Source organism: Symphalangus syndactylus, chromosome 13, assembly GCF_028878055.3.
Source record: "Symphalangus syndactylus isolate Jambi chromosome 13, NHGRI_mSymSyn1-v2.1_pri, whole genome shotgun sequence".
NCBI lineage: Eukaryota > Metazoa > Chordata > Mammalia > Primates > Hylobatidae > Symphalangus > Symphalangus syndactylus.
Window position 1 is genome coordinate 37,030,922 of NC_072435.2, and position 24,074 is coordinate 37,054,995.

Sequence of the window (24,074 nt, forward strand, 5' to 3'; positions counted from 1 at the left end):
AAAAACTCTCCTCCCTAATTATTCACCAAATATTAACTGAGCCTCTGACAGTGAATAAAACAGACACTGTCAAAGCCAGGTGGAGTGGCTCATGCCTGTAATCCCAGCACTTTGGGCGGCCAAGTTGGGAGGATCTCTTGAGCCCAGGAGTTCCCGACTAGCTTGGGCAGCACAGTGAGATCCCATCTCTACAAAAACATTTTTTAAAAAATTAGCTGGGCATGGGAACAATCCCATTTCCTGAGGGAATGGAAGGATCTGTCTACTTTTCTTATCCTGTTTCAAATGGGATGCCAATGTGGCAACTCCTAGGATTTGTCGCGAATGGGAAGCCGAGTGCCATCTTCAAAATTTCAGGTCTTAAATCTGGAGAAGGAAGCCAACATCCATTTGGAGCCATGACTATTGTCCGAACTCCATCTGTTGCTCAGATTGGAATTTCAGTGGAATTATCGGACAGTATGGCTCAGCAGACTCCTGTAGATAATGCTGCTGTATCCTCAGTTGACTCATTCACTCAGGCCCAGATGACACCAAGCCCATCTGAAATGTTCATTCCGGCAAATGTGGTTCTGAAATGGTATGAAAACTTTCAAAGACGACTAGCACAGAACCCTCTCTTTTGGAAAACATAATGTGAATAAAATAAATTTTTTTTTTTTTTTTTTAGACGGAGTCTCGCTCTATCGCTCAGGCTGGAGTGCAGTGGCGTGACCTCGGCTCACTGCAAGCTCCGTCTCCCAGGTTCACGCCATTCTCCTGCCTCAGCCTCCTGAGTAGCTGAGACTACAGGCGCCCGCCACCTCACCTGGCTAATTTTTTGTATTTTTAATAGAGATGGGGTTTCACCGTGTTAGCCAGGATGGTCTCCATCTCCTAACCTCGTGATCCGCCTGCCTTGGCCTCCCAAAGTGCTGGGATTACAGGCATGAGCCACCGTGCCTGGCTAAAATAATTTTTAATGGAAAAAAAATTAGCTGGGCATGGTGTCATACACATGTAGTCCCAGCAACATGGGAACCTGACTTGAGAGGATCACTTGAGCCCAGGAGGTTGAGGCTGCAGTGAGCCATGATTGCACTACTGCACTCCAGCCTGTGCAACAGAAAGAGACCTTGTCTCAAAACAAACAAACAAACAAAAAAAACAGAATTCCAGGTAGTAGATTCCTTCAATATATTGACTCAGGATTTTTCTCAGCCACTTTGCCAGCCGGGGACATCTACGGCTGGCAATGCCCCCCACCACCTGCAGGGGCATGACACTGGAGGCACCCTGCCCACTCAGCCCACCTGTGTTATAGCTTGTACTTGCATTCGGCAGTTCTCTAGCTCTTGTCCTGCATCCAAGAAGAATGAGGAAATGCTGACAATTGAAGGGTAAGGATGGGAGGAGAATTTTTTTGAGCCACAGAACAGCTCTCAGCAAAGAGGAGATGTGGGGGTGTGGTTTCTGTTTCAGTGTGGCTGGGTCCAGGGCTTTTTATGGACTCAGAATGGGGAATGTGTGCTGATTGGATTGTGAGTGTGCAAAAAAAGATTAAAGCGAAGATACCACTCAAAGGTGGGCCCAACAGTATAGAAAACCAATTAGAAAAGGGTAGGTATATGCAAACTAGGTGAAGGGTGGGGATCAATCTAAGAAAGCATGCCAAATAGAAGACAGATTCTCTGTCCAGTCCCTGGATTTGACTTGTAGCTTCGCTTTCAGGCTTTAAACTGTCTTTGGCTTGGAGGTGGGGTTTCACCAGGGACCTGCCCCTATCTGCCTAGGCATTTGTCTGCCTCTTGCCGCTATCAATATCAATCAAAAGCCTTCCCTGACCCTACTGTAGTGGGTTGAGCCCCCTCGGCCACTGCCTCTGTTACTTGCGCTTCACCAGTGGACTCTCCTTGTCTTCTTGTCTGACTGTTCTTGTCTTCTTGTCTGACTCTTCTTGAACGCTGAGCTCCTTGAGGACAGGAGCCATTTTCATTCATCCTAATGTCTCTGGCACAATTCTGGGAACATGATGATGCTCAGTACTCAGTTGGTGGAAAAAATAAGCCAGGAATCTCTCTTAACTCCATCTCCTGTACACCCAGTATACAGCCACAGAAGTGGCTTGGATGACTGTTTTTTTTCACTGTCAGGTCAGATGATTGAGAAATATTTATGATATGCCAAGCATGGTGGGAGACACAGGACACTGCAGGTGACAACACAGACCCCATCCTTGTGCTCCCAGAGGAGGAGGAAAGCTGTGTTAAGATATCATGAAGGCTGGCCGGGCGCGGTGGCTCACGCTTGTAATCCCAGCACTTTGGGAGGCCGAGGCGGGCAGATCACGAGGTCAGGAGATCGAGACCACGGTGAAACCCCGTCTCTACTAAAAAAATACAAAAAATTAGCCGGGCGCGGTGGCAGGCGCCTGTAGTCCCAGCTACTCGGAGGCTGAGGCAGGAGAATGGCGTGAACCCGGGAGGCGGAGCTTGCAGTGAGCCGAGATTGCGCCACTGCACTCCAGCCCGGGCGACAGAGCGAGACTCTGTCTCAAAAAAAAAAAAAAAAAAAAAAAAAAAAAGATATCATGAAGGCTGGGCATAGCGGCTCATGCCTATAATCCCAGCACTTCGGGAGGTGGGCGGATCATTTGAGGTCAGGAGTTCAAAACCAGACTGGCCAACATGATGAAACCCTGTCTCTACTAAAAATCCAAAAATCAGCCAGCCGTAGTGGCGCACGCCTGTAATCCCAGCTACTCAGGAGGGTGAGGCAGGAGAATCACTTAAACCCGGAAGGTGGAGGTTGCAGTGCAGCCGAGATTGCACCACTGCACTCCAGCCTGGGTGACAAAGTGAGACCCTGTCTTTAAAAAAAAAAAAAAAAAAAAAAAAGGCCGGGCGCGGTGGCTCACGCTTGTAATCCCAGCACTTTGGGAGGCCGAGGCGGGCAGATCACGAGGTCAGGAGATCGAGACCACAGTGAAACCCCGTCTCCACTAAAACTACAAAAAAATTAGCCGGGCGTGTTGGCGGGCGCCTGTAGTCCCAGCTACTCGGAGAGGCTGAGGCAGGAGAATGGCGTGAACCCAGGAGGCGGAGCTTGCAGTGAGCCGAGATTGCGCCACTGCACTCCAGCCTGGGCGACAGAGCCAGACTCCGTTTCAAAAAAAAAAAAAAAAAAAAGGCTGGGCGCGGTGGCGCACGCCTGTAATCCCAGCACTTTGGGAGGCTGAGGCAGGCGGATCATGAGGTCAGGAGTTCAAGACCAGCCTGATCAACATGGTGAAACCCCGTCTCTACTAAAAATACAAAAGTTAGCCAGGTGTGGTGGCGCACATGTAATCCCTGCTACTCAAGAGGCTGAGGCAGGAGAATCGCTTGAACCCAGGAGGCAGAGTTTGCAGTGAGACGAGATCACACCACTGCACTCCAGCCTGGGTGACAGAGCGAGACTCCATCTTTCTTCTGAGAAGAAAGAAAAGGCCAGGCATGTTGGCTCACACCTGTAATCCCAGCCTGGGCGACAGAGCAAGATTCCATCTCAAAAAAAAAAAAAAAAAAATGAAGGAGGCTGGGCGTGGTGGTGGCTCATGCCTGTAATCCCAGCACTTTGGGAGCCCAAGGTGGGAGGATTACTTGAGCCCAGGAGTTCGAGACCAGCTAGGCAATGTAGTGAGACCCTGTCTCTACAAAAAAAAAAAAAAAATTTTAATTAGCCAGGTGCAGCGCATGCCTGTGGCCCCAGCTACTTGGAAGGCTGAGGTGGTAGGATCACTTGAGCCTGAGAGATCGAGGCTACAGTGAGCCATGATCGTACCACTGCATTCCAGCAGCCTGGGCAAGAAAGCAAGACCTTGTCTCCCAAAAAAAAAGCATGAGGATGAATTCAATAAATTCAAGAATATTCTGTGAATTACCTTCACCAAATTGTATTAATATTTAGAGAATATTATACAAACAACTACACAGTGTACTTGAATTTCTAGCATACGTACAATGTGGATGAAGATACCCTTCACCATTCTAAAAAGTCAATACATTTCAAAGTATTGAAATTATATGGGGTGTATTCCCTGACCATAAAGGAGTTAAAAATCATTAACAGTAAGCTGCCCCCCAAAAAGCCCAAATACTTGGGCATTAAGCAACACACATATTCTCTGGATCATAGAAAAAAAAATCACAGTGGAAATAAGCAAATATTTCTAACTTAATGACACTCAATATATGAAAATGTGGCATGCAGTTAAAACAGGTCTTGGAGGGAAAGGTATGCCTTTAAATGCTTATATTAGAAGATAAAGGTGGGCCGGGCGTGGTGGCTCATGCCTGTAATCCCAGCACTTTGGGAGGTCCAGGCAGGCAGATCACGAGGTCAGGAGATTGAGACCATCCTGGCTAACACGGTGAAACCCCGTTTCTACTAAAAATATAAAAAATTAGCTGGGCGTGGTGGCGGGCGCCTGTGGTCCCAGCTACTCAGGAGGCTGAGGCAGGAGAATGGTGTGAATCTGGGAGGCAGAGCTTGCAGTGAGCCGAGATTGCGCCACTGCACTCCAGCCTGGGCGACAGAGCAAGACTCCGTCAAAAAAAAAAAAAAAAAAAAGATAAAGGTTTAAAGTTAATGAGCTGCCTGTAATCCCAGCACTTTGGGAGGCTGAGTCAGGAGGATTGCTTGAGCCCAGGAGTTCAAGATCAGGCTGGGTAACAATGGGACCCTGTCTCTACAAATTTTTATTTTTTTAATTAGCCAGGTGTGGTGGTGGACACCTGTAGTCCCAGCTACTCAGGAGGCTGAGATGGGATGATCTCTTGAGTCCAGCAGGGTGAGGCTGCAGTGGGTCATGATCATGCTGCTTCACTGTAGCCTGGGCAATAGAGCAAGACCCTGTCTCAAAAAAAAATTTTTTTTAATAAAAATAGTTCATATAAGCATCCATCTTAAGAAGCTATTAATACAAATTTTTGCTGGTGAAGTTTAAATTTAAAAACAAAACATGAGCTAGGAAAAGAAGAGCCAATTGAACATAAGGTAACCAGAAAAAAGAAAAGAATAAAGTCAAGTCAAAAGGCAATAAATTAGAAAATAAAACAACAAATCCAAACTGTGGCACTTTGAAAAGATCAGTAACAACCATTAGCTCCTAGGAAGACCGATAAGATACAAGGAGACTTCGCTAATTTCTGTGTCAGGAATGAAAGAAGGAACATCACTACAGACCCTACAGACATTAAAAGGATAGTAAGGGGATATGAACAACTTTACACCAATACATTTGACAACTTTGATGAAATGAGCAAATTGCTTGAAGATACAAGCATGCCAATTGCAATAAAGGAATATTACAGGGCCCTGTGGGAGAATTTAGCTAGGGGATTGTTCTAAGTCCAGAGGGGCCTGGAAAGTTTTCCCAGAAGTGCTATTTAAACTGAGACCTGAAGGAGAAGCAGGATTGACCAGGTTGACAGAATTATGTTCCAGGCTAGGGAAATAGTATGTGCAAAGGCCCTGAGGTTGGATTGAACTTTCTGTGTCCAAAGAAAAAAGTTCACTCTAATGACGCATTTTGGTGTTTGATGACCACACGCCACATCCTTCTTGGGTCCAAACCCCCAAGCAAACCTGATTGGCTTGAACAGAAATGTTTAAAAAGATAAATGCAAACCCAGTAGTAAGAGAAACTTGGAAGTTTCTGGGCTATAAACAGGAGGCAGTTTATCCTGTGAACTATACCACAAACTATATCCAGAATTGATTTGGAACTGGTATTCCCTTTCACGTAGCTGATCAAACTTCTGAGCCTTTTTCCTCCCTGTAACTTTACCCTGTGAGCATGCACTACCCACTAGGCATTGCATTTCCTACAAGTTCTTTGAATCTAATGTCCGCTACTCTTTTGTTTTGTTTTGAGATGGAGTTTCACTCTTGTTGCCCAGGCTGGAGTGCAGTGGCGCGATCTCAGCTCACCACAACCTCCACCTCCCGGGTTCAAGCCTGCCTTAGCCTCCTGACTAGCTGGGATTACTAGCGTGTGCCACCACGCCTGGCTAATTTTTTGTATATAGTAGAGATGGGGTTTCACCATGTTGGCCTGGTCTCGAACTCCTGACCTCAGGTGATCTGCACACCTTGGCCTCCCAAAGTGCTGGGATTACAGGCGTGAGCCACCGTGTCTGCCCTAATGTTTACTACTCTTAGCCCCATTCTGCAGAGCAGTATACTGAAGCCTCAAAGGAGGTAAGCCATGCCTGAGGTCACAGAGACCAAGCCCTAACCACCATGTCCTCCCACACCTGCCCATATTTGTTTAAATGTTGGCGCTGGTTAGGCTATGGTTTGTGTCTTGGGCGTGGGTTTCCAAACATCCCACTGCTGTCACCCTGTCTCATTCCCAGGAGTTCTCTTAGAAGGAGAGACAAAAGGCTGGGCACGGTGGCTCACGCCTGAAATCCCAGCACTTTGGGAGGCTGGGGCGGGCAGATCACGAGGTCAAGAGATCGAGACCATCCTGGCCAACATAGCAAAACCCTGTTTCTACTAAAAATACAAAAATTAGCTGTGCATGGTGCCTCCTGCCCGTAGTCCCAGCTACTCAGGAGGCGGAGGCTGCAGTAAGCTGAGATCACTCCACTGCACTCCAGCCTGGGCAACAGAGCAAGACTCTGTCTCAAAAAATAAAAATAAAAAAAGAGAGGAAAAAATTGTGAAAACCACCTAACTATCTCATCCATTTTTTTCCCCTCTAATCTGCAGAACTGCGACCAGAGAGGTGCGCGGGTCTGATGTGTGTTTGGGGAAGGGGTGGGGAGAGGAGAGAGTCCCTTTCAGTGCCCAAGCCTGTGTGTGCAACTTCCTGCCAGTGAGGAAACTCTCAGCTCGAGAATCAGCCCTGGTTCTCCTTTCCCCGATCTGGCCTCACAGGAGGAGTTGGCGGGGAGCCTTGGGCCCCTCTGGCCTCAGCCGGATTTCCCAGCTAAATGTGGGGAGAGATGCCCTGGACTGTCTTGCTCTTTGCAGCTGGTGAGTCTGAAGCCCCCTCTCAGATCCCCCACGCCTTTCCCCCCATCCTCTGTCCACCTTGCCGCTCCGGGGGCAGAGACCAGTGCAGGGGCTGCCGTTCCCAGGGCATCAAGGAGGCTGAGCCCTGAGCAGATGGGTTTGTCCCTGAGCCTTGGAAACTCCAGCAGTGTTGCTTTTTTCTTGTTAGGCTCCTCATCACCCCCAAGTTTACGAGTATCAGAAATATCACCCCTCTGGAGTCAGCTGTGCCCACAGCCCATGACTCAGCCTCAGTCTCTGAAGGCTGCTTGAGTGCTGGGGCAGCAGGAGGGTCTACCTAGGGGGATATCAATATGGCAGGGGTGGGTGGGGGTTGGAGGCTGGACGAGGGAGGGTTTGTGTAGACCTCACCTGGCCAGACACTCTGCTCAGAAGCCTGTGGGCAGTCAGGAGAGAGATGGATCCCCGGGAGACTTCATCCTGCAGGAAGCCGTGCTCCAAAATCCATATTCCTCACCCCAGCCGGGGAAGGGAGATAAAAGTCCTCTGCCCTTCCTTCTCCTGCCCTCCCTCTCACTCACCCCCTCCCCTTCCTGCTACCCCCCTCACTCACCCCCTCCCTCCTGCCGTGATGGCCTCCTTGCTGCTCCTTTTTTAATATTTATTTTTATTTTTAAATAGAGACAGGGTCTCACTGTGTTCTCCAGGCTAGTCTCAAATTCCTGGGCTCAAGGAGTCCTCCCACCTTGGCCTCCCAAAGTGCTGGAATTACAGGCGTGAGCCACCACATCAGGTGTTTGCTCCTCCTTAAACACCCCCATTCCCCTTCCATACCCTGGACCTTTGCCTATGCTGTTCCCTCTGCTGGAACGCCCTTCCCCAGCTCTCCAAATGGGTCCTTCCTCACCACTCAGGACTCAGCTTGTGGGAGGCCAAGGTGGGAGGATCGCTTGAGGTGAGGATCTGGGCAACATTGTGAGATCCCATCTCTACACAAAATAAGCAAAATTAGCTAGCCAGGTTCACCAGCCTGGCCAACATGGTGAAACCCCGTCTCTACTAAAAATATAAAAATTAGCCAGGCATGGTGATACGTAGTCCCAGGTACTCAGGAGGCTGAGGCCACTGTACTCCAGCCTGGGCGACAAAGCAAGATTTTGTCTCTAAATTAATAAATAAAGTAATCATAAATAAATTAAATTTAAAAAAGTAATAATAAGAGTATAGTGGTGTTGCTATGTAATAACCAATGCTATTATTGAAAACTGATGGCCAGGCATGGTAGCTCAGCCTATAATCCCAGCACTTTGGGAGGCTGAGGTGGGGGGAATCACATGAGGCCAGGAGGTCAAGACCAGTCTGGCCAATATAGTGAAACCCCATCTCTACTAAAAATATAAAAATTGGCCAGGCACAGTGCCACATGCCTGTAATCCTAGCTACTTGGGAGGCTGGAGAATCACTTGAACCTGGGAGGTGGAGGCTGCAGTGAGCCGAGATCACACCACTACATTCCATCCTGGGTGGCAGAGTGAGACTCTGACTCAAAAAAAAAAAAAGAAAAAGAAAAGAAAAGTAATTCAACTACAGGGAGACATCACCATGTGCCAGGCAGTGTGGGGCAGGGTCACTAGCCTCCTGACTCACAGAAAACACAAGTCTGAGGGAGGGTGATCTACTTGCCCGAGGCCACATAGCCAGGTCAGCCTCCATTCTCGCTACGCACCCACCCACCTTACCCTTTGCATCGCAGGCTCTTTGGCGATCCCAGCACCATCCATCCGGCTGGTGCCCCCGCACCCAAGCAGCCAAGAGGACCCCATCCACATCGCATGCATGGCCCCTGGGAACTTCCTGGGGGCGAATTTCACACTGTATCAAGGGGGGCAGGTGGTCCAGCTCCTGCAGGCCCCCACGGACCAGCACGGGGTGACATTTAACGTGAGTGGCGGCAGCAGCAAGGCTCCAGGGGGACCCTTCCACTGCCAGTATGGAGTGTTAGGTGAGCTCAACCAGTCCCAGCTGTCAGACCTCAGCGAGCCCGTGAACGTCTCCTTCCCAGGTAAGGCCCTTCTATGGGATCTCACTGCCAGGGGCTTCATTTTCTCACATGGACCTCTTGTGTGTACTGTTGACTCAGAGGCCTTTCCAGAAAAAACCAGGCTTACACCCTGCCAGGACTTACTCGCCTTTCCTTTTTCCATCTTCTCAGCCAGCCCAAAAAGGGATTTGTTGGTTCACTGAGCTGAAGTCAGCTCACAGGGCCGACTTCAGGTATGGCTAGATCCAGGTGCTGAAAGCTGTCAGGAACCATTTGCCCCATCTCCACTCCACATTCTTCTCTGTCTTATTGTCAGGCAGCCCATCTCCCTCATGGTGCCAAAATTGGTGCTGTGATTCTTCCCATTTTGCAGATAAGGAAACTGAGGCACAGGAGATACACCTTGTACACAGGTAACAGGTAGCCAGTCTGGGATGCCATTGCCTTCCAGAAACCATGAATTACACCTCCATGACATACATTACTTCCTCTATTGGCCACACACTTTTTTGTTTGTTTGTTTGTTTGTTTTGAGATAGAGTTATGCTCTTGTTGCCCAGGCTGTAGTGCAATGGCACGATCTCGGCTCACCGCAGCCTCCGCCTCCTGGTTCAAGCGATTCTTCTGCCTCAGCCTCCTGAGTATCCGGGATTACAGGTGTGTGCCACCATGCCTGGCTAATTTTTGTATTTTTAGTAAAGACAGGATTTCACCATGTTGGCCAGGCCAGTCTCAGACCCCTGACCTCATGATCCGCCCGCCTCAGCCTCCTAAAGTGCTGGAATTACAGGCGTGAGCCACTGCACGTGGCTTTTTTTTTTTTTAAATGAGACAAGGTTGTGCAGACTAGAGGGCAATGACACAATCATAGCTCACTTCATCCTCAAATTCCTGTCCTCAAGTGATCCTCCCACCTCAGCCTCCTAAGTAGCTGGGACTACAGGTGTGCACCACCACGCCCAGCTAATTTAAAAAATTGTTTTAGAGATGAGGGTCTCAAAATGTTGACCAGGGCCGGACATGGTACCTCATGCTTGTAATCCCAGTACGTTGGGAAGCTGAGGTAGGTGGATCACTTGAGGTCAGAGCTTAAGACCAGCCTGGCCAACGTGGTGAAACCCTATCTCTATTAAAAATACAAAAATTAGCTGGGAGTGGTGGCATGCATGTGTAATCCCAGCTACTCGGGAGGCTGAGGCAGGAGGATCATTTGAACCTGGGAGGCGGAGGTTACAGTGAGCCAAGACGGTGCCATTGCACTTCAGCATGGGTGACAGAGCAAGATTCTGTCTCAAAAAAAAAAAAAAAAAGATGTTGACCAGGCTAATCTTGAACTCTTAACCTCAAGTGATCCTCCCACCTCGGCCTCCAGAGTAGCTGGGATTACAGATGTGAGTCACCATGCCCAGCATGAGCCATGTAAGGTTTCTGAGCACTTACTATGCACCAGGAACTGTCTTTGGGCTTGCCCTCCTGCAGCTGACATTCCAGGCAGATGAGGACAGATGATAAACATGAAATCCAATATATATTCAACCTGTCAGCAGGGCACCAGATGAAATCCACCTGGGTGAGGATGTCATTATTTGAAGTAGAGTAGGGCGACTGACCCCATGTTCTAATGGTCAGCCCTCTGGACTCTGAAGTAGAGTAGGGCAATCAGGGAAGCCCTCTCTGAGGAGGTGGCATTTGAGCAAAGAACTGAATGATGAGGGGGAGCCAACCATGTGGATATCCAGGGCACGTGTTGCAGGCAGAGGATACAGGACGTGCAAAGGCCCTGAGGCTGAAGCTTCCCTGGTGTGTCTGAGGAGCCCAGTATGGCTGAAGGATGGTGAACAAGGAGGAAAATGGGGAGAGGTGGGGCAGGGAGTTCAGCAGGAGGATCGTGGGGGGCCTTGTAGACCACAGCAAGGATTCGATCTTTTCACCAGAGTGAGGCGGGAACCCTGGCAGGGCTGATGTCCTTTTCTGATCTCTGAATGAGGAGGCTGGACATGGGTTATGGGTCAAGAAGCGGGAGGGAGGAGCCTTCGGTGGCCTTCTGTGTTACCATCAGTCAGAACTTTCCTGGCCGGGTGCAGTGATCCACATCTGTAAGCCCAGGACTTTGGGAGGCTGAGGCGGGAGGATCCTTGAGCCAAGGAGTTCAAGATCAGCCTGGGCAACATAGTGAGACCCTGTCTCTAAAAAAAAAAAAAAAATTTAATTTTATTTTTTTTTTAGATAGGGGTCTTGCTTTGTTGACCAGGCTAGAGTGCAGTGGTGCAATCAAAGCTCACTGCAGCCTCCACTTCCTGGGCTCAATCAATCCTCCCTTCTCAGTCTCCCTAACAGCTGGGACTACAGCTGTGCACCACCACGCCTGGCTAATATTTCTATTTTTTGTAAAGACAGGGACTCACTGTGTTGCCCAGGTTGGTCTCTAACTCCTGGGCTCAAGTGATCCCACCACTCAGCCTCCCAAAATACTGGAATTACATGAGCCACCGCGCGCCTGGCTCCCGGCCAATTTTTTTTTTTTTTTTTGAGACAGAGTCTCACTCTGTTGCCCAGGCTGGAGTGCAGTGGTGTGATCCCAGCTCACTGTAACCTCTACCTCCGAAGTTCAAGCAATTCTCCTGCCTCAGCCTCCCGAGTCTCACAGCAACCTCTGCCTCCGAGGTTCAAGCAATTCTCCTGCCTCAGCCTCCCGAGTAGCTGGGATTACAGGCATGCGCTACCATGCCCAGCTAATTTTTGTATTTTAGTAGAGATGGGGTTTCACAGTGTTGGCCAGGCTGCTGTCAAACTCCTGACCTCAGGTGATCCGCCTGCCTCGGCCTCACAAAGTGCTGGAATTACAGGCGTGAGCCACCATGCCCAGCTCCCCCCAATTTTTTTTTTCTTTTTTTTTTGAGACAGAGTCTCGCTCTGTCGCCCAGGCTGGAGTACAGTGGCACGATCTTGGCTCACTGCAACCTCCGCCTTCCAGGTTCAAGCGATTCTCCTGCCTCAGAGCCTGCCGAGTAGCTGGGACTACAGGCACGTGCCACCATGCCCAGCTAATTTTTTGTGTTTTTTTTTTTTTTTTTTTTTTTTTTTAGTAAGAAGGGGTTTTTTTTTTGTTTTTGTTTTTTTTTTTTTTTTTTTTTTTGAGATGGAGTCTCGCTCTGTCGCCCAGGCTGGAGTGCAGTGGCGCAATCTCGGCTCACTGCAAGCTCCGCCTTCCGGGTTCACGCCATTCTCCTGCCTCAGCCTCTCCGAGTAGCTGGGACTACAGGCACCCGCCACCAGGCCCGGCTAATTTTTTTTGTATTTTTAGTGGAGACGGGGTTTCACTGTGGTCTCGATCTCCTGACCTCGTGATCCGCCCGCCTCGGCCTCCCAAAGTGCTGGGATTACAAGCGTAAGCCACCGCGCCCGGCCAGTAAGAAGGGGTTTCACAGTGTTAACCAGGATGATCTCAATCTCCTGATCTCGTGATCCGCCCACCTCGGCCTCCCAAAGTGCTGAGATTACAGGCGTGAGCTACCGCGTCCGGCTAATTTTTTTTTTTTTAATTAGCAGGGCCTGCTGGCATGTGTCAGTAGGCTGAGGCAGGTGGATCACTTAAGCCAGGGAGGTAGAGGATATAGTGAGCCATGATCGCACCACTGCATTCCAGCCTAGGTGACAGAGAGAAACCCTGTCTGTAAAAACATTTTTTTTTTTTTAATTTTTGAGACAGAGTCTCACTCTGTCGCCCAGGCTGAAGTGCAGTGGCCCAATCTCGGCTCACTGTAACCTCTGCCTCCCAGGCTCAAGCTATTCTCCTGCCTCAGCCTCCCGAGTAGCTGGGACTACAGGTGCCAACCACCACACCCTGCTAATTTTTGTATTTTTTAGTAGAGATGGGGTTTCACCATGTTGGCCAGGGTGGTCTTCAACTCCTGACCTCAAGTGATCCGCCCACATCGGCCTCCCAAAGTGCTGGGATTACAGCCATGAGCCACCGCGCCTTGCCCAAAAAACTTTTAAAAAGAACTTTTTCACTGCCAAAAAGAATCTTGTTGCCAGCAGAGGCCAACATGCAGCTATGACAGAGAAGTTCTCTGTCCTTCCCGGCCTCAGGCTCCTCTATCAAAGGCCCCCTTCTCTCACCTTGGTCTTGTGGTCTTGGAGTAGGGAGCTGACAACACCCCTTCTGCCCCAGGTGAATCAATGAACAAGGCTGACGTTATGAGAATACCAAGCGTCTGTCTTCTTCCCCGTCCTGGCTTAGCTCCTCGCCTCCCTTGGGGTCGGGGCATCTCTTCTTTCTCCAGGAAGGGAAAGCCAAGTCCTGTGCTGAGAAGGTGACTCTGGAACTGCCACTCCCATGCCTGTGTGACTAGCTTCTGGGTGGATCTCAGGGTCTACCGTTGGGCTGGGGGTGGATGTCATCTGGCCACTGGCACCCAGACTGCAAGTAATAAAAACCTGACTCACACTGGCTCTACCAACAGAGGGGATTTGTTGGTTCACTGAGCTGAAGTCAGTTTACATGGCTGACTTCAGATATGGCTGGATCCAGGTGCTGAAAAATGACAGAAAGCATTTGCCTTCTCAGCTCCTCTTCTGTCTTATTCTCAGGTAGTGTTTCTCCCCCTCATGGAGGCAAGATTGTGCCCTGAAGCTTCAGATATATATTCTCTTTTCTTTTTTTTTTTTTTGAGACAGATTCTGGCTATGTCACCCAGACTGGAAGGCAGTGGCCCAATCTCGGCTCACTGCAACCTCCACCTTTTGGGTTCAATGGATTCTCCTGCCTCAGCATCCCAAGTAGCTGGGATTACAGGCACGTAACACCTGGCTAATTTTTGTATTTTTAGTAGAGACGAGGTTTCACTATGTTGGCCAGGTTGATCTCGAACTCCTGACCTCAGGTGATCCACAGCCTCCCAAAGTGCTGGGATTACAGGCGTGAGCCACCATGCCCAGCCATCTCTTTTTTTGTTTGTTTCTTCAGATGGGGTCTCTCTATGTCACCCAGGCTGGAGTGCAGTGGCACAATCTCAGCTCACTGCAACCTCCACTTCCTGGGTTCAAGCTATTCTTGTGCCTCAGCCTTTGAAGTAGCTGGAATTACAGGTGTGCACCACACCTGGCTAATTATTTGTGGAGTTTTGTTGTTTTTTGTTTTGTTTGTTTGTTTTTGAGACAGAGTCTTGCTCTGTCACCCAGGCTGGAGTTCAGTGGCGCCATGTCAGCTCACTGCAACCTCCGCCTCCTGGGTTCAAGCGACTCTCCTGCCTCAGCCTCCTGAGTAAGTAGGACTACAGGCACGTGCCAGCACGCCCGGCTAATTTTTTGTATTTTTAGTAGAGACGGGGTTTCACAGTGTTAGCCAGAATGGTCACGATCTACTGACCTGGTGATCTTCCTGCCTTGGCCTCCCAAAGTGTGGGGATTACAGGCATGAGCCACTGTGCCCAGCCAATTATTTATTTATTTATTTATTTATTTATTTATTTATTTTTATTTATTTTTTTTTTTGAGACGGAGTCTTTCTCTGTTCCCTAGGCTGGAGTGCAGTGGCGCGATCTCGGCTCACTGCAAGCTCCGCCTCCCGGGTTCACGCCATTCTCCTGCCTCAGCCTCCCAAGTAGCTGGGACTACAGGCACCCGCCAACACGCCCGGCTAATTTTTTGTATTTTTAGTAGAGACGAGGTTTCACTGTGTTAGCCAGGATGGTCTCGATCTCCTGACCTCGTGATCCGCCCGCCTCGGCCTCCCAAAGTGCTGGGATTACAGGCTTGAGCCACCGCGCCCGGCCTTATTTATTTATTTTGAGACGGAGTCTCGCTCTGTCGCCCAGGCTGGAGTGCAGTGGTGCGATCTCGGCTCACTGCAAGCTCTGCCTCCCGGGTTCACGCCATTCTCCTGCCTCAGCCTCTCCGAGTAGCTGGGACTACAGGCGCCCGCCACCACGCCCGGCTAATTTTTTTGTATTTTTAGTAGAGACGGGGTTTCACCGTGGTCTCAATCTCCTGACCTCGTGATCCGCTCGCCTCGGCCTCCCAAAGTGCTAGGATTACAAGCGTGAGCCACCGCGCCCGGCCAATTATTTATATTTTTAATATAGACAGAATTTCCCTGTGTTGGCTAGGCTGGTCTTGAGCTCCTGGCCTCAAGTAATCCACCTGCCTCAGCCTCCCAAAGTGTTGGGATTACAGACATGAATCACCGCGCCTGGCCTAAGATATCTATCCTATGCGATGCTAGCCAGAGGAGTAAACCTCTTTTCCCAGTGGTACCGCCAAAGTCCCACAGTTAGCTCTCATTGGCTCCACTTGGGTTACATGCTCATCCTGAACCAATCACAATAGCCAGGAGGGGGGATATGCTAATTGGCCAGACACAAAGTTTGCTAAGTCTCTTGGGTCCAGCTGCATTCATGTTCTTTGGTTGGGGGTTATGGGGTAAGGGCTGGCTACTCAAAGGTAACCTGGAGAGACGACACTGACCTGCCCACTCTCTTTTCTGATTTTCCTCCAGTGCCCACTTGGATCTTGGTGCTCTCCCTGAGCCTGGCTGGTGCCCTCTTCCTCCTTGCTGGGCTGGTGGCTGTTGCCCTGGTGGTCAGAAAAGGTAACAGCACTCAAAGAAAGCCTGGCACACAAGTTGCCAGTTGACAACTTCTGGAACGTGAAAATGTGCTTACACTCACAACTCACACCATTTTGTTTTCAGGTTCGGTAATTTGTTCATCACACCCCTTTTAAAATTATTTATTTATTTATTTATTATTTTTCTTTTCTTTTTTTTTTCTTTTTGAGACAGAGTCTTGCTCTGTGGCCCAGGCTGGAGTGCAGTGGCGCAATCTCGGCTCACTGCAAGCTCTGCCTCCCGGGTTCAAGCAATTCTCCTGCCTCAGCCTCTCCGAGTAGCTGGGACTACAGGCGCCCGCCACCACGCCCGGCTAATTTTTTTGTATTTTTAGTAGAGACGGGGTTTCACCGTGGTCTCGATCTCCTGACCTCGTGATCCGCCCGCCTCGGCCTCCCAAAGTGCTGGGATTACAAGCGTGAGCCACTGCGCCCAGCCTTATTTATTATTTTTCTTTTCAGACAGAGGCTTGCTCTGTCGCCCAGGCTGGAGTGCAGTGGCACGATCTCGGCCCACTGCAACCTCCGCCTTCGAGGTTCAAGCAATTCTTCTGCCTCAGCCTCTCAAGTAGCTGGGATTACAGGCGTGCACCACCATGCCTGGCCAATGTTTGTATTTTTAGAAGAGATGGGGTTTCGCCATGTTGCCCAAGCTGGTCTGGAACTCCTGACCTCAGGTGATCCGCCCGCCTCGGCCTCTCAAAGTGCTGGGATTACAGGTGTGAGCCACAGTCTCCGGCCTAAAAATTTTTTATTTGGAGATTCACTCTGTCACCCAGGCTGGAGTGCAATGGCAGGATCATAGCTCGCTGCATCCTTGACCTCCTGGGCTCAAGCAATTCTCCTGCCTCAGCCTCCCAAGTAGCTGGGACCACAGGTGCGTGCCACCACACGCAGCTAATTATTTATTTTTTTTTAAGACAGGGTCTTGCTGTGTTGCCCAGGCTGGGTAACTCCTGGACTCAAGCAGTCCTCCCATCTCAGCCTCCCAAAAGTGCTGGGACCACAGGCACACACTACTACATCTGGCTAATTTTTAAAAAATATTTTTTGTTGGCTGGGCGCGGTGGCTCACGCCTGTAATCCCAACACTTTGGGAGTTCAAGGCGGGTGGATCACGAGGTCAGGAGATCGAGACCATCCTGGCTAACACGGTGAAACCCCGTCTCTACTGAAAATACAAAAAATTAGCCAGGCATAGTGGCAGGCACCTGTAGTCCCAGCTACTCAGGAGGCTGAGGCAGGAGAATGGCATGAACCCGGGAGGCTGAGCTTGCAGTGAGCCGAGATCGTGCCACTGCCCTCCAGCCTGGGCAGCAGAGCGAGACTCCTTCTCAAAAAAAAAAAATTTTTTTTTGTTGAGATAGGATCTCGCTATATTGCCCAGGCTGGTCTTGAACTCCTGGGCTCAAGTGATCCTCCTGCCTCAGCCTCCCAAAATGCTGGGATTACAGGCATGTGCCACCATGCCCAGCCAAATTATGTGTGTGTGTGTGTGTGTATATGTGTGTGTGTATATATATATGTGTATATATATATGTGTATATACACACACACACACACACACACACATATATATATATTTTTAGATAGACTCTTGCCCTGTCACCCAGGCTGGAGTGCAGTGAGGTGATCTTGACTCACTTGCTCTGTTGCCAGGCTGGAGTGCAGTGGCACAATCTCGACACAATGCAACCTCCGCCTCCCAGGTTAAAGCGATTCTCCTGCCTCAGCCTCCCGAGTAGCTGGGACTACAGGTGCGTGCCACCAAACCCAGCTAACTTTTGTATTTTTAGTGGAGACGGGGTTTCACCATGTTGTCCAGGATGGCCCAGCACTTTGGGAGGCCGAGGTGGGCACATCATGAGGCCAGGAGTTTGAGACCAGCCTGGGCAATATGGTGAAACCCCATCTCTAATGAAAACACAAAAATTAGCCGGGCGTGGTGGTGAGCACCTGTAGTCCCAGCTACATGGGAGGCTGAGGCAGAAGAATCACTTGAACCTGGAAGGCGGAGGTTGCAGTGAGTCGAGATCATACCACTGCACTCTAGCCTGGGTGACAGAACGAGACTCTGTCTCAAAAAACAATGAAAAAAAATCTGAGGCCTTCCAGGCCGGGTGGGGTGGCTCATGCCTGTAATCCCAGCACTTTGGAAGGCCGAGGCGGGTGGATCACTTGAGGTCAGGAGTTCAAGACCAGTCTGGCCAACATGATGAAACCTCTTCTCTACTAAAATACAAAAATAGCCGGGCCTGCTGATGCGCACTTGTAATCCCAGCTACTTGGGAGGCTGAGACAGGAGAATTGCTTAAATCCAGGAGGCAGAGGTTGCAGTGAGCCAAGATTGAGCACTGCACTCCAGCCTGGGTGACAGAGTGAGACTGCCTCAAAACAAAAACAAAAACAAAAACAAAAACAAAAAACAGAAATTGCTGGATACAATTAGGACCAAAATCTAACACATGCTCATTTCTTTTTTGTTCCAGTTAAACTCAAAAATTTACAGAAGAAAAGGTGAGATCATCCCTGGAGACCCACAGAGGGTGGTTTGGGGATAGAAGGACACTTCCCTGGCAGGGTGGGCACTCCATGCCCCCCACAAACAGCGCCTCCTGGTAGGCATGCTGCATAATAGGAACAGGAGCCACTTATTAAGTGCCGCCTGTGTGCTGGAGGACTGTGCTAGGACTCTCTGAAGCTGGCGCTCCTTATCCTTACAGCAGCCCTGGAAACAGGCACCATGAATAGCCCTATTTTACAGAAGAGAGGACTGAGGCTCAGCACTCAGTCACAGAGTGAGCAGTTTGCCCAGGGAGAGGCCCTTCCCCACACCCCTTTATCCCCAGCTGCCAGAAAACGGTCACAATCACTCTAGATACCCACAGTCAGTTTCTAAAGAATGCCCCTGGGGTTGTACGGTGCCCAATTGCACTGTAGGCGATGGCCCAGGTTCCTGGGCGCCAGGATGTCCTAACTGGCCCTGGCCTCAGTTTCTCTCCTCTGAGAGTGGGGAGACATCCTGCTGCCTGGAGATGAAAACCTGCTCTGGGGATTGAATCCCAGCTTCACCTGGCCATGGGCCTGCTAACCAGGAGAATATATATATGTATTTTTTTTTTTTTTTTGAGATGGAGTTTTGCTCTTGTTGCCCAGGCTGGAGTACAATGGCGCAATCCCCGGCTCACCGCAACCTCTGCCTCCTGGGTTCCAGCAGTTCTCCTGCCTCAGCCTCCCGAGCAGCTGGGATTATAGGCATGTGCCACCACACCCTGCTAATTTTGTATTTTTAGTAGAGATGGGGTTTCTCCTTGTTGGTCATGGTGGTCTTGAACTCCCAACCTCAGGTGATCCGCCCGCCTCCGCCTCCCAAAGTGCTGGGATTACAGGCATGAGCCACCGCGCCTGGCTTATATATATCTATTTTTTTTTTTTGGACGGAGTCTTGCTCTGTCGCCCAGGCTGGAGTGCAGTGGTGCAATCTCGGCTCACTGCAACCTCCGCCTCCTGGGTTCAAGCGATTCTCCTGCCTCAGACTCCTGAGTAGCTGGGATTACAGGCACACGCCACCACACCTGGCTAATTTTTGTATTTTTTAGTAGAGACGGGGTTTCACCGTGTTGTCCAGGCTGATCTTGAACTCCTGACCTCAAGTGATCCACCTGCCTCAGCCTCCCAAAGTGCTGGGATTACAGGCTTGAGCCACTGCGCCTGGCCCAAGAGAATTTCCATGTTCTTTTCTTCCCCCGGCCGAGGGGCTGTCCCACAGTGTGACAGTTCCAGAAATCAGGATGTTACTGCTCTTCTGTGGGGAAGACCCATGGGTCGGTGGGTGGGGAGCAAAGGCTACGTTTTCGGTGTGGTTTGGGGCCAGGGCTTTCCCGATCAAGCCTCCTGACTCAAGGGGCAACCCTGGTCCCTGTCACTTTCTCCTGAATTCCTTTGCAGAGATCAAGAATCCTGCTGGGCCCAGATTAACATCGACAGCACAGGTCTGTGCCTCCACACTCCTGACTCCAGTGGGGAAAGGATTACACCTCCAAATGCCATCAGGCCTCATCACACACCAATCAAATTTCTTCTGTGACTGCTTGTTCCCTTTAGGGTCAAAACACACCCTTGCCACCTCTTCCCCTGGGTTCTCACCTTCTCTCCTTTGACTTAACCTAAAGGTCACCTCCTCTGGGAAGCCTTCCCTGACTCCCTAGACAGGGTCTGTGCCTGCTACTTACAGGACCCCAGGTCTGACCATTCTTACCCCTCGATAGAAATACAATTAGGCGGCCGGGTGCGGTGGCTCACAACTGTAATCCCAGCACTTTAGGAGGCTGAGGCGGGCGGATCACAAGGTCAGGAATTCGAGATCAGCCTGGCCAACACAGTGAAACCCCATCCCTACTAAAAATACAAATTAGCAGGATGTGGTGGTGGGCACCTGTAATCCCAGCTACTTGAGAGGTTGAGGCAAGGAGAATCATGTGAACCTGGGAGGCAGAGGTTGCAGTGAGCCAAGATTGTGCCACTGCACTCTAGGCGATAGAGCAAGACTCCATCTCAAAAAAAAAAAAAAGGCCGGGCACAGTGGCTCACGCCTGTAATCCCAGCACTTTGGGAGGCCGAGGCGGGCGGATCACAAGGTCAGGAGATCGAGACCATCCTGGCTAAAATGGCGAAACCCCGTCTCTACTAAAAATACAAAAAATTAGGTGGGCGTGGTGGTGGGCGCCTGTAGTCCCAGCTACTCGGGAGGCTGAGGCAGGAGAATGGCGTGAACCCGGGAGGCGGTGCTTGCAGTGAGCCGAGATCGCGCCACTGCACTCCAGCCTGGGCGAAAACGAGACTCCGTCTCAAAAAAAAAAAAAAAAAAAAAAAAAGACCAGGCGCGGTGGCTCACGCCTGTAATCCCAGCACTTTGGGAGGCCAAGGCAGGTGGATCACGAGGTCAGGAGATCAAGACCATCCTGGCCAACATGGTGAAACCCTGTCTCTACTAAAAATACAAAAATTAGCTGGGCATGGTGGCGCGTGCCTGTAGGCCCAGCTACTTGGGAGGCTGAGACAGAAGAATCGCTTGAACCCAGGAGGCAGAGGTTGCAGTGAGCTGAGATTGCGCCACTGCACTCCAGCCTGGTGACAGAGCGAGACTCCATCTCAAAAAAAGGAAGAAAGAAACGAAAATGAAACAATTAAGTGATCATTGGGTGCTTGCATATTTCATACTCATCTCCTCTGCTGGACGGCCAGCTCCATGGGGAAAGGACTGTGTCTATCTCCGGGACTCCTGGGCCACTCTTGCCTTCCAGAACATGCCATTCTGCCAGCTTCCCCAAGGGGGCGAAAGGCAGCCAGTCTGTCATGCAAGATGTTCTCTTGAAGGCACCCCAAGCAGAGAAATGTAGTGTCTCTACTTCATTCCTGGTCCAACACACACACTTATTGAGCACTTACTATGTGCTAAGATCTGAGAGGGTCCTTTCGTAACCAGGACAGATGTGCTGTCTGTCCACAAGCCCATTCTCCAATGGGAAACAGCCCATGGTGGCACCAGACTGTGTCTGGGACAAGGCAGGTGGTCCCCTGAGGAAGTGATGTTTTTCTTTTTTTTTTTTGAGTTGGAGTCTCACTGTGTCGCCCAGGTTGGAGTGCAGTGGCACGATCTCAACTCACTGCAACCTCTGCCTCCTGGGTTCAAATGATTCTCCTGCCCCAGCCTCCCGAGTAGCTGGGATTACAGGCACGTGCCACCACGCCCAGCTAATTTTTGTATTTTTAGTAGAGGTAGGGTTTCACCATGTTGGCCTGGCTGGTCTCGAACTCGTGACCTCAGGTGATCCACCTGCCTCAGCCTCCCAAAGTGCTGAGATTACAGGCAATTACAGGCGTGAGCCACCGCCCTTTTTTTTGTTGTTGTTTTTGCTTTTTTTTTTTTTTTGAGACAGAGTCTTGCTCTGTCACCCAGACAGGAGCGCAGTGGCGCAATCATAGCTCACTGCAGCCTCGACCTCCTAGGCTGAAGTGATCCTCCCCTCTCAGCCTCCTGAGTAGCTGGGACCACAGGCACACACCACCACACTCAGCTACTTTTTAAATTTTTTTTTTCTAGAAACAAAAAATTATGTTACCCAGACTGGTCTTGAACTCCTGGGCTCAAGTGATCCTCCCTCCTTGGGCTTCCAAAGCGTTGGGATTACAGCTGTGAGCCACCTCACCTGGCTAGAAGTGATGTTTAAGCAGAGACCTGCAAGAATGGGTGATGGAGGCCGGGTGTGGTGGCTCACGCCTGTAATCCCAGCACTTTGGGAGGCTGAGGCAGGCAGATCTCTTGGGGCCAGGAGTTCGAGACCAACCTGGCCAACATGGTGAATCCCTATCTCTACTAAGAATATAAAAATTAGCTGGGTGTAGTGGTGCATGCCTGTAATCCCAGCTATTAGGACACTGAGGCAGGACAATCACTTGAACCCAGGAGGCGGAAGTTGCAGTGAGCCGAGATCGCGCCATTGCTCTCCAGCCTGGGCAACAGAGTGAGACTCCGTCTCAAAAACAAGAAAAAAAAATGGGTGACGGAGCAATTGGAGGAGAGCCTGGGGAGGAGGAGGAGCTTGCAGGTGCTCCTTCTGGAAGGCCTGAGATAAGATACCCATTTTCCCGAGGGCAGTGAGAGATCCCCCTAGGAAGGCTGTGTGTAGAAAGACTTGGTTCACTTTGTAGCTGTGAACAGTTCACCGTGCAGAATGGGTTGGAAGGGCGCCATAGAGGATGCTGGGAGATGGACCCCAATTGCTTCCCTGTGGGCTGGGGGTCAGCGCGGGGATGGCAGGGAGCAGGGAAGTTACAACTGGCCCCCAATCCTGGGTTTTCTTTCTCTTTCTGTTTCAGACATGTCCTTCGATAACTCCCTGTTTACCATCTCTGCGGTGAGTGGTTCTTTTTCTTGGAACCGGTTCTCTGCTGACCGTCCTACCGGGAGAATGGGGCGGGCTCAAGGGGCACCACGAGGCTAAGTTGACCTGCTGTCTCTAAGCTGTGGGGGGGCTAGGAAAAGCCCAGAATCACTGAACAGGGACTCATTAGTGAGCCAAGAGTTGGCTGTGAAAAAATCCCAGGGGGTGTGTTGATTGAAGGTGGTGACGTCAGGCTGTCTTGTGGCCACAGGCAGGCCCCTTGGGGGTATGTCCTGGCCTGGTCAGTGCTGCCTTTGGTCTCAGTCATGACAGCCCCTCAGAATGGTGACAGAGGTTTCAGGGTGACCTGGTGACCTCTCATGGAGGCTTGTGACAATCTGATGCATGCTATGGTCGGTCCCCTCTGGGTATAAAGAAAAGCATGAAGTTGCTGGGCGCGGTGACTCACATCTGTAATCCCAGCACTTTGGAAGGCAGAGGCAGGTGGATCAGGAGTTTGAGACCAGCCTGACCAATATGGTGAAACCTCATCTCTGCTAAATACAAAAAACTAGCTGGGCGTGGTGGTGCATGCTTGTAATCTCAGCTACTTGGGAGGCTGAGACAGGAGAATCACTTGGATCCAGGAGATGGAGGTAGCAGTGAGCCAAGATTGAGGCATTGCACTCCAGCCTGGGCCACAAGAGCAAAACTCCATCTCAAACAAACAAACAGATAAAAAAGTACAAATGCCAAGGCTACCCCAAAATGTAGCTGTGCAGAGAGTCCCATAGACCCAGGTTTAAATCCCAGCCCCGACACTGTGTGACATTGGGGAACAATATCACCCAAAAGCAGAGGGAGGGATTTTTTTTCACGACAGAGTCTAACTCTGTCGCCCAGGCTGGAGCACAGTGGCGTGATCTCAGCTCACACAAGTTCCGACTCCCGGGTTCAAGCAATTCTCATGCCTCAGCCTCCCGGGCAGCTGGGATTACAGGCACATGCTACCACACCCAGCTGATTTTTGTATTTTTAGTAGAGACGGGGGTTTCACCATGCTGGCCAGGCTGGTCTCAAACTCCTGACCTCAGGTGATCCACCCGCCTCGGCCTCTCAAAGTGCTGGGATTACAGGTGTGAGCCACCATGCTGGCTGGCTGCAAAAGCTGCTTTAGACAGGAGATCAGGAAAGTCTGAGATGAGTGACAAGCAGGAGGTGGGGAAGATTGGGGATGATTGATCCAGGCTGAGGACACATTTTTGGCACAGCCCAGTAAGCTGGGGTGGAGTGAGGAGTCGAAGGGGACCCCATGGAGAACTTTGACTTTACTGCTATTCAGCTGGGATCCCGGGAGGGTTCCTAGTATAGGAGGGAGGGGACCGGATTCAGGTGCACACAGGCGCCCTCTGGTGGCTTCTGCAGGAGGACAGATTTGGGGAAAGCGGGGATCGGGGGAAGGCAGGAGCCTGGAGACTGAAGAGCTGGGGCCAAGCGTGCACCAAGGGGTGAATGGTTTGGTCCAAAATGTTGGCAGTGGAGTTCGAAGAAGTGAT

General features: G+C 50.5%; 2 protein-coding genes across 7 annotated transcripts in view; both read left to right on the forward strand.

Annotated features, from left to right (window-relative positions):
• The window catches only part of C13H19orf38 (chromosome 13 C19orf38 homolog), a 38,995-nt gene that overhangs the window by 9,593 nt on the left and 5,328 nt on the right, over positions 1–24,074 (forward strand). For 2 of the 6 annotated variants that reach the window (XM_055238555.2, XM_055238554.2), the window contains exons 2-7: positions 6,907–7,005; positions 8,738–9,046; positions 15,525–15,617; positions 18,124–18,151; positions 19,583–19,626; positions 22,514–22,551. In XM_055238555.2, coding sequence (XP_055094530.1) covers positions 6,963–7,005; positions 8,738–9,046; positions 15,525–15,617; positions 18,124–18,151; positions 19,583–19,626; positions 22,514–22,551 — 555 coding nt within the window. In that variant the 5' untranslated portion in view covers positions 6,907–6,962. Of the gene's footprint in view, positions 1–6,738; positions 7,006–8,737; positions 9,047–15,524; positions 15,618–18,123; positions 18,152–19,582; positions 19,627–22,513; positions 22,552–24,074 lie in introns of all 6 variants that reach the window. The other 4 variants (XM_063616078.1, XM_055238557.2, XM_063616076.1 and 1 more) reach the window with 3 other exon arrangements.
• LOC129460560 (protein Hikeshi-like) lies at positions 213–648 on the forward strand. The gene has a single exon (XM_055238567.2). The coding sequence runs from the start codon at positions 222–224 to the stop codon at positions 633–635; it is 414 nt and encodes a 137-aa protein (XP_055094542.1). The 5' UTR covers positions 213–221; the 3' UTR covers positions 636–648.

Coding starts and splice junctions, on each gene's coding strand:
- LOC129460560 (XM_055238567.2), top strand. CDS start 222: ATGGGAACAATCCCATTTCCTGAGGGAATGGAAGGATCTGTCTACTTT.